Source organism: Pangasianodon hypophthalmus, chromosome 22 (assembly GCF_027358585.1).
Source record: "Pangasianodon hypophthalmus isolate fPanHyp1 chromosome 22, fPanHyp1.pri, whole genome shotgun sequence".
NCBI classification, from domain to species: domain Eukaryota; kingdom Metazoa; phylum Chordata; class Actinopteri; order Siluriformes; family Pangasiidae; genus Pangasianodon; species Pangasianodon hypophthalmus.
Genome location: NC_069731.1, coordinates 7,863,079 through 7,872,899, shown reverse-complemented (window position 1 = coordinate 7,872,899; position 9,821 = coordinate 7,863,079). Strand labels below are relative to the sequence as shown.

The 9,821-nt window shown below is 39.3% G+C and overlaps 1 protein-coding gene across 2 annotated transcripts in view; it reads left to right on the top strand.

The window, feature by feature from the left end:
* Positions 1–1,815: 1,815 nt before the first annotated feature.
* The window catches only part of lipeb (lipase, hormone-sensitive b), a 28,691-nt gene continuing 20,685 nt past the window's right edge, over positions 1,816–9,821 (top strand). The window contains exons 1-2 of one of the 2 annotated variants that reach the window (XM_053228030.1): positions 1,816–2,277; positions 5,952–9,782. In XM_053228030.1, the coding sequence (XP_053084005.1) occupies positions 9,761–9,782 (22 nt within the window). In that variant the 5' untranslated portion in view covers positions 1,816–2,277; positions 5,952–9,760. The remainder of the gene's footprint in view (positions 2,278–5,951; positions 9,783–9,821) is intronic. The other variant, XM_026924719.3, reaches the window with a different exon arrangement.

Below are 9,821 nucleotides of genomic sequence, written 5' to 3'. Positions count from 1 at the left end.
TTGTGAAATTCACTTAAAAAAAACACTAGAGTGGAGTTTAGGTATAGAAAGTTAAGTACATTTTGTTGAAGTTAATGCATTACTGTAGTAATTGTTTTTAACACACTTTGCAAAGAATATTCAAGAACAAGTATCTAATGTTATCTAAAATATATGTAACAAGTGTGTTTTATGATATTTAAATTACATTTGAGAGTTATGTATTTATAAATACATTTTTATGTAAATTGTAATCAAAGTTTCAGCCATCTGTGGCAGTTCAAGAGAGCGAAATCGGACGTGCTCTCTCCCTTGTCAAAACGACACTAGCCAATCGTGGGGGTCTGTGGGGTAGATAGCACTTTCCTCTGAGTGTGTTCCATCTCCATGTGATGCAGCAGGAGCAGCAATTCATTATACCAGCACTCTTCAGAGCCTCCAAACCATCAGCAACAAAACAGGCCAAAAGAATCAGTGATCCACCACCATATTTTACAGTCGCTATCAGGTGAATCAGGTGGTTTTCTTTGTATAGAGTCTCCTTTTGTCACCAGTCTGACAATGCTAGTTGTAGTTCTAATGTGACAGTGCTGTACTGTAGTTATTGAGGTATAGGTGCTGCATTTTGTCAGATGCATGAGCAGCTGTTCTAAAAGATGTGGTTGGCTGGCTTCACAGGTCTCTGAGGAAGCATGTGATAGCCTTCACACTACGCACTTGGTAGCTGTTGTATGATAGGGGAGACCTGGCTGGAGTTGAAACTGACCTAAACTAAAATAGAAAATAAAAAAATCAACTAATATAATAGTAAAAAATAATGACTTACCAGGATGTTACCAGGATGCTGTCTTTTTTTTGTCTTTATAGCAAGCTGTTATTAGTTCTAGGCTCCAAACTGAGCATGTTTGCATCATTACCATTTTGCTAGCTAAAAAATAGGCCCTTCAGCTTCTTGAAAGCCAAGTTATAACACTATAAACATGCAAAATTCAGCTCAAAATGGTTTGTGAGGCTTTTTTTTCTTTATAATGATCTACTTGATAACCATCAGTGATAATGATCAAATAGATCAATGATAATGATCTACTTGATCAATATCATTGATGGTTATGGTATATTGGCCATTCAAACACACCTGACCAAGAGCAACATCACTAATTCTCCATCCAGTTTCACCCCCTTCACCAGTGTTTATTCTGGTTTTCTACTATTTCTCGTCTAGTTTTTTTGAAGCAAATGTGATTTTACTGCTCACAGGAGAATTATCTGGCTGCTCTGGGAGCTTGCTGATTTCAGACTGAAATGGAGGCGGAGTGAAGGGGTGTTGGCGAGTGTCTATAAAATGACTGAAAAGAGGCCCATCCAAACACAAACAAGCACACTGGACCATAATGAGGCAGTTTTCTGAACATGTTTTTACAGCCATATAATATACAATGCTGAAGCCATGGCTTAAAGTATTATTTGTGTATCATGTTCTACATATTTTCCAGATTATTCACTAGTACTAGTAAGAAATAATAATAAAAAAGACTATTGCACTCTTTAGAGTTCTCCAGTACTGTCTGTTTCAACAAGCTGCCTGCTATATAGCTCTTTTTCTTTTCAATCCACTAACAAAATAAAAGGCACAGATGATGAACTACTGACTTAACCATCTCAGAGATTTCAGGCAATACCAACAAAACAATTATTAATAATTAAATATTGTTCAAAATGAATTTTCCACTGTCCCGCATTTTATTTGGGAAATGATGTCGTACCGCTTATCACCAGTAGGGGGCAATAGAAGCCCAACGCCCATTAATAAGCTCAAGAAGAAGAAGCAGCAACACTTGCTCATGTAAGACGAGTTTGTCGTGTTATAGCACACAAATTTCCATATGGTCGAAACATTTTTTACCAAAATAGCCTTCCACATATGCAAAACTACCCAAACACACGCACACACACCTACACACACAGGGAGCTCCCCATCGCGGTTCACCAGAGCTCATTTGTTTAAATCTACTGTTGTAGCGTCATGCGTGTAACCATAGGCAACGCAAGGACACCAGTAGGCGGTCCATTGGAGGAAAAGATGAATATGATAGGTTCGATTGATCACCGCTGATCTGTGATTGGTTGTAATTGTGGACGTTTGTGCGGGACTTTATGACAGGTATGAGGGAGCAGGAACAGAGGAGGCGGCGATGATTCACTTCAGGAATATGGCGTCGAGAAAGAAGGCTGGGAACGGCGTTCAAGAAAAGGGTGCAAATGGAAAGCAGTTATCGAAACATAAAGACGGGCCTATAGGTACTTTTTTTTCTTGTATATTTTTAACACTTGCTGTGCTGTATGGTGTGTATATTAAAGCTTAATGTGCTGTATTGTGTATATATTAACATTTGGTGTGCTGTGTGCTGTGTATATTAACACTTGGTGTGAGGTATGGTGTGTGTATATTAACGCTTGGTGTGCTGTATTGTGTGTATATTAACGCTTAATGTATTGTGTGTATATTAACGCTTGGTATGATGTGTGGTGTGTGTATATTAACGCTTAATATATTGTGTATATTAACGCTTGGTGTGCTGTGTGCTGTGTATATTAACACTTGGTATGATGTGTGGTGTGTGTATATATTAACGCTTAATGTATTGTGTATATTAACGCTTGGCGTGCTGTTTGGTGTGTATATTAACACTTGGTTTGCTGTATGGTGTGTGTATTTACGCTTGGTGTGCTGTGTGGTGTGTGTATATTAACGCTTGGTGTATGGTGTGTGTATATTAACGCTTGGTGTGCTGTATGGTGTGTGTATATTAACGCTTGGTGTGCTGTATGGTGTGTGTATATTAACGCTTGGTGTGCTGTATGGTGTGTGTATATTAACGCTTGGTGTGCTGTGTGGTGTGTGTGTATATTAATGCTTGGTGTGCTGTATGGTGTGTGTGTATATTAACGCTTGGTGTATGGTGTGTGTATATTAACGCTTGGTGTGCTGTGTGGTGTGTGTGTATATTAACGCTTGGTGTATGGTGTGTGTATATATTAACGCTTGGTGTGCTGTATGGTGTGTGTATATTAACGCTTGGTGTGCTGTATGGTGTGTGTGTATATTAACGCTTGGTGTATGGTGTGTGTATATTAACGCTTGGTGTATGGTGTGTGTATATTAACGCTTGGTGTATGGTGTGTGTATATTAACGCTTGGTGTATGGTGTGTGTATATTAACGCTTGGTGTGCTGTATGGTGTGTGTGTATATTAACGCTTGGTGTATGGTGTGTGTATATTAACGCTTGGTGTATGGTGTGTGTATATATTAACGCTTGGTGTGCTGTGTGGTGTGTATATTAACGCTTGGTGTGCTGTATGGTGTGTGTATATTAACGCTTGGTGTGCTGTGTGGTGTGTGTGTATATTAACGCTTGGTGTGCTGTATGGTGTGTGTGTATATTAACGCTTGGTGTATGGTGTGTGTATATTAACGCTTGGTGTGCTGTGTGGTGTGTGTGTGTATATTAACGCTTGGTGTATGGTGTGTGTATATTAACGCTTGGTGTGCTGTGTGGTGTGTGTGTATATTAACGCTTGGTGTGCTGTATGGTGTGTGTGTATATTAACGCTTGGTGTATGGTGTGTGTATATTAACGCTTGGTGTGCTGTATGGTGTGTGTGTATATTAATGCTTGGTGTATGGTGTGTGTATATTAACGCTTGGTGTGCTGTATGGTGTGTGTGTATATTAACGCTTGGTGTATGGTGTGTGTATATTAACGCTTGGTGTGCTGTGCTGTATATATTAACGCTTGGTGTGCTGTATGGTGTATGGTGTGTGTATATTAACGCTTTGTGTGCTGTGTGCTGTATATATTAACGCTTTGTGTGCTGTATATATTAACGCTTGGTGTGCTGTGTGGTGTGTGTATATTAACGCTTGGTGTGCTGTGTGGTGTGTGTATATTAACGCTTGGTGTGCTGTGTGGTGTGTGTGTATATTAACGCTTGGTGTGCTGTATGGTGTGTGTATATTAACGCTTGGTGTGCTGTGTGGTGTGTGTATATTAACGCTTGGTGTGCTGTGTGGTGTGTGTATATTAACGCTTGGTGTGCTGTATGGTGTGTGTATATTAACGCTTGGTGTGCTGTATGGTGTGTGTGTATATTAACGCTTGGTGTGCTGTGTGGTGTGTATATATTAACGCTTGGTGTGCTGTATGGTGTGTGTATATTAACGCTTGGTGTGCTGCGTGGTGTGTATATTAACGCTTAATGTATTGTGTGTATATTAACGCTTGGTGTGCTGCGTGGTGTGTATATATTAACGCTTAATGTATTGTGTGTATATTAACGCTTGGTGTGCTGCGTGGTGTGTATATATTAACGCTTAATGTATTGTGTGTATATTAACGCTTGGTGTGCTGTGCTGTATATATTAACGCTTGGTGTGCTGTATGGTGTATGGTGTGTGTATATTAACGCTTTGTGTGCTGTGTGCTGTATATATTAACGCTTTGTGTGCTGTATATATTAACGCTTGGTGTGCTGTATGGTGTGTGTATATTAACGCTTGGTGTGCTGTGTGGTGTGTGTATATTAACGCTTGGTGTGCTGTATGGTGTGTGTATATTAACGCTTGGTGTGCTGTGTGGTGTGTGTGTGTATATTAACGCTTGGTGTGCTGTATGGTGTGTGTATATTAACGCTTGGTGTGCTGTGTGGTGTGTGTGTGTATATTAACGCTTGGTGTGCTGCGTGGTGTGTATATATTAACGCTTAATGTATTGTGTGTATATTAACGCTTGGTGTGCTGCGTGGTGTGTATATATTAACGCTTAATGTATTGTGTGTATATTAACGCTTGGTGTGCTGTGTGGTGTGGTTAAGTGGTAGCTCAGTGGTTAAGATGTTAGACTTCTGATCGGAAGGTCGAGAGTTCAAATCCCAGCACCACCAAGCTGCCACTGCTGGGCCCTTGAGCAAGGCCCTTAACCCTCAACTGCTCACTTGTATTAATGAGATAATTGTAAGTCACTCTGGATAAGGGCGTCTGCCAAATGCCATAAATGTAAATGTGTGTGTACATTAACGCTTGGTGTGCTGTGTGGTGTGTATATATTAATGCTTAATGTATTGTGTGTATATTAACGTTTGGTGTATATATTAATGCTTAATGTATTGTGTATATATTAACACTTGGTGTGCTCTATTAACAATGTATGGACCAGTTATTTAATCATGAACAGGATGAAGTGCTCAAAATGCCAGAAAGAGTGTCATACACTTCACATCTCTGAGAGGTCCTGAAATAATTAGCTAAATTAACGCACATACCCCGAGAGACAGCGCTGTTTATCTCAGTTTGGTGTCTTTGTGTGTAAATAAGAACAGATGGCACAGACACGTTTCCAGGACATGCGTGGTTACGTGTCCGTGACGTCATTTTGTTAAACAGGAAGACGACATGTTGGAAAAAGTGCTGTTTATATTTAGATTATAGTGAACACCGGGTCCTTTCAGTTTGACAAAGCTCCTTTTGCTGTTTGACAAAGAAATGTTTATAATTGTTGATAAGGTGAAGACAGGAGTGTAAGGACACATTTCTTTAACCGTCATGGAAGGAGTCTCCAGTGTCAGCTCATGAGAAGCTGCATTTTTATATCTTATTAACTTCAAAAGAGAGGAAAAAAAAGGAGGCTGGTGAGGGAACACCTCTTTCTAACTGTTATAATGTAAGCGAAGAGGAACCTGTCTGCTTACTTTAAATGTATAAATGGTTAAAAATCATGACGTGACAAAATAGGGGAAAAAAAACAAAAAAACTTACAATAACCTGGTTGCCTAAGTGTGCACACCCTTTTATAATTGCCTGTGTTCACAATGAACCAATCACATTCAATCTCGTGTTCAAAAGTAATTATCATGCAGGTGTCATCAATGACGTTATTCTGATTAATCCCAAATAAAGACCAGCTGTTTCTGTAGGACTTCCTTCACATCTTCTTGGTTTCATCTGACTTCTGAAGCCATGGTCCACAAAGAGCTTACAAAGCCTGTACAGGGTCCCACTGTCAAAGGTATCGATCAGAAGAGAGGTACCAAAACATTACATGTACCATGGAACACCATGAAGGACATCGTCAAGAAGTGGAGAAAATGGAGCACCACAGTGACATCACCAAGAACAGGACGTCCCTCCAAAATGTATAAAAGGACAAGACAAAAACTTACCAAGGAGGCTGCCAAGAGACCTCCGGCAACATTAAAGGAGCTACAGGATCATCTGACAAGTACTGATTTTTCCTGGCATGTGACAACAACCTCTCATATTCTTCACATGTCTGGGCTATGGCTTAGGATGGCTAGACAGAAGCCCTTTCTGACAAAAAATAAAAATCCAACCTCAACTAATCACCCCAAACTATGTGGCAAAATGTGTTATGTTCTGATGAGACCAATTCCCAAAGTAATAATAAATAATAAATCCATAATTCCAAAAGGTATATTTGGTGAAAAAAAAAAAAGCACATCCCCAAAAGAAAACCATACCCATGGTGAAGCATGGTGGTGGCAGCATCATGCTTTAGGGCTGCTTTTCTTCAGCCAGAACTGGGGCTTTTTCAAGGTGGAGGGAATCATGAACCGCAACAAATGCCAGTCGATTTTAGGGCAAAACCTTCAGTTGTCTGCTAGTAAGCTGAAGATGGAAAGGAATTTCACATTTTAGCATGACAATGACCCAATTTTTTTTTTTTTTGCAAGAAAGAGTGAGAAAATATTGCTAAGTCAAGATGTGTCACACTGATAGACTCTTAGCCAAAAAGACTGAGTATTTTAACATAATCAAAAGGTGCTTCAACATATATTAGTGAATTAGTTTACAGGAAACCAGGTTATTGTAAGTCTTTTTATTTTTCCCCTATGTTTCTGATTGTTTTTCACTTAATTTTTATAGGTTATAATTTCACATTGAGGGTGGAAAAAGTTCTGACGTGATTTATCTTGGTTTCGTTTTTTTTTTTACATCACAAAAACCTGCCATTTTATATGAATGTTGCCCTGTGATGGAGTGAAGTCAAATCCAGGGATTTGCTCCAGGGATTGACTCCAGAGCCACCACAAGCCTGGAAAGGATAAAACAGTCACTGAAGAAGAATGAATGAAAAATAGAATGAATTAGGAATAACAACACTGCATTCCATTGCACTGTTTCCCTAGGGTTTTTTTTTTTTTATAAACAAAGCAAGCCTGTATAGAGTGCCTGCCTACTGTGTTTCGCAGACACTCACAGTCGTTAATCCTCTTTCACAGGCTATAGAACAGTGGAAAGAACACGCATGGTAGATGGCATCATGTTGTTTTGGGCTTGAAAAGTACGAAATATGAAATTTTGGTCGAAGTAAAACTAATAGATCATGTTCTCCAGTTTCATAAAAGAGGTTTTTTTTAGTGGAGGAGTGGGATATTATTTTCTCAAGGCGTCAGTAATAAAATATTTTCATAGCTCCTCTGTGATGAACTCATGATTTTCCAGCTCCTTTCACCCAGATATTTGCGTCACATGTCCCGGCAGGAACACACGAATAATGTTTTAAAGACTCCCAAAGGAATACTGACCAATCCTGCCCGCTCTCACAGTTACTGTTGTTTCTACCCACTCGAAAATGATATTTTCTTATGAGTTTGTTTTTGTATAGAGACATGCATCAGGACTACATTCAGTCAGTCCCGATGCACACCTTTATACCAGCGTACTAAATAGCAAGGCTTTATCAACGTTGTGCATTGCTAGAGCTTAGCTGTTACTAGACAGTGTGTACTATTTTAACATACGTTTTTTTTGTTTTGTTTTGTTTTGTTTTGTTTTTAGCGAGGCTAGTGTGCGGTTTTGGGTGCAGACTTTGTTGCATCCACTTGTTGCATCGCTGTTGGCATGAATGTTCAAATGGCTCCAAATTTAAGATCGTTTAAAAAAAATCTGAAATATTGAGGCTACTCAAGCTGATGTCTGTGGTCTATTATCAGGCTGCAAATTAGAGACTGTATAGTACAGGTTTTAAACCATAATTACATTATGTAGGCTCAACACAGCACTTTTTCTAACTTTTTAGCAGTTACTGTCTTGCTAAGATGTTGTTTTGAGGTTTCGGAGGCTTCACACGTTTAGACATATGACATTTCCTCTTTTTTGGGGCCACCCTCAGTGCTTGTGGCTTAAGGCAATATCCTGCCTTGCGTATCCTGTAGCTACGGTTCTGACCACAGAAAAACAAAAAACGAGTTTGACACATAAGTGTTTGCTCTGGTAGCTAATAGCTGACAGCCACCAGGATCACAAAATAATTTTTACAGTATCCTGTACTCATAAGAACAGCTTCCTAGTCCTTCACGGATTTAATACAGACAAAAGCAGCTTTGCCTCTGAGCTTACTAATCACAATTATGGATCATAGCACACAAAAACATAATTCCCATCCACAAACATCCACACACAACAACTGTGTAACAATTTGCCAATCTGAGTAAAATTAACGTGTGCTTTTTAGTTTGTCTAAAAGCAGAAGCAATGACAGCTTGGCATTAACCTGTGTACCTGCGGTGTTAAAAGTGTCTCGTTTAAACAATTTTATTGTGTACCATGTTGCAGTGTTGGAAAAACATCTCCGAATTTGTGTCCTATTTGGGTGGCAGCCATTTTGTAGTGTTGTTATTATAGTCCCTGGGTGGTTCACTATATCCGAAAGGTCAGGAACCAATGGTAATGTATTGAGCAAATATGTCAATCCAAATATGTTGAGCAAAAGCCGCAAGAATATGATACAGTGGTTGAGAAAATGCATATAGCTTAAGGGTAAACTTGTAGAGGAGATCAGTAAATAAGTATAGTAAATAATAAATACAAAATTAAGTATATGTATGTAGTTTGTCGATGCGTGTATATAGTTTTACTGTCATTGGTTCCTGGGCATCCTGTATTATTTCCCATTGTATACCATAAATCCAGTGTCTGATGCACGTTACGTCTTCACTAAAGTATCACAATGCATAGCCATTCTTTCCGCTCGAAATGTGCTTCTCAGTGTGGAAATCAGAGCGCTCAATCTTGTCCGTGAACATAAATAAAAATGTTGTTTATCAGCCACTAATGCCAGCAGGTACTTGCTGGTGGTGTATTTAATGCAGAAAATTACTATGCATGACTTAGGTGCAATTTGTAATTGAGCACTATAAGTCAAATAGCTATAAATCAAACCAAAGCCCTCTTGTAGGGTGAAGTTCATAACTGGAATAGCTAATAGACTGGAACATTGCTGTGGCTGTTCAGGGTTTGGGGATAGAGGTCATTTGGTCATAATCATACAGTACACCCTGTACTATGTCGTGTTTTAAATGGGTAACAAGACAAGATCTGCTCATGCATTTGGAATGCAAGAGCACTTTGTGTGTGTGTGTGTGTGTGTGTTTGTGTGTGTGTTGGGGAGGAAGGCATAAATAGAAAAATGCCAGCTGAGGACAGAAAAAGGACAATGAAGGAAAGGTTAGGGTGTGGATATCCTAAGGGAGAGAGAGAGAGAGAGAGAGAGAGAGAGAGAGAGAGATGGTCTAGTCAACCTCCTATTTTCCCTTCCTTAGTCTCCTTTAACACAGTTTTTCTGGCAACTGTAAAACTCTGGCTTCCATCCAGCTATGTGTGTGATACATGAGCAGCTGCTTGTAGCTTTACTCTGTTAAAACCGAGTGTTAGAAGTACTGCATCTTTGTCATTTCTAGGTTTGCACAACAGAAGGACAAGCATGACATGCTCCAGTACACTGGGTAGGATTGTTGGATTGTTGAACTTCAATGAATTTCTTT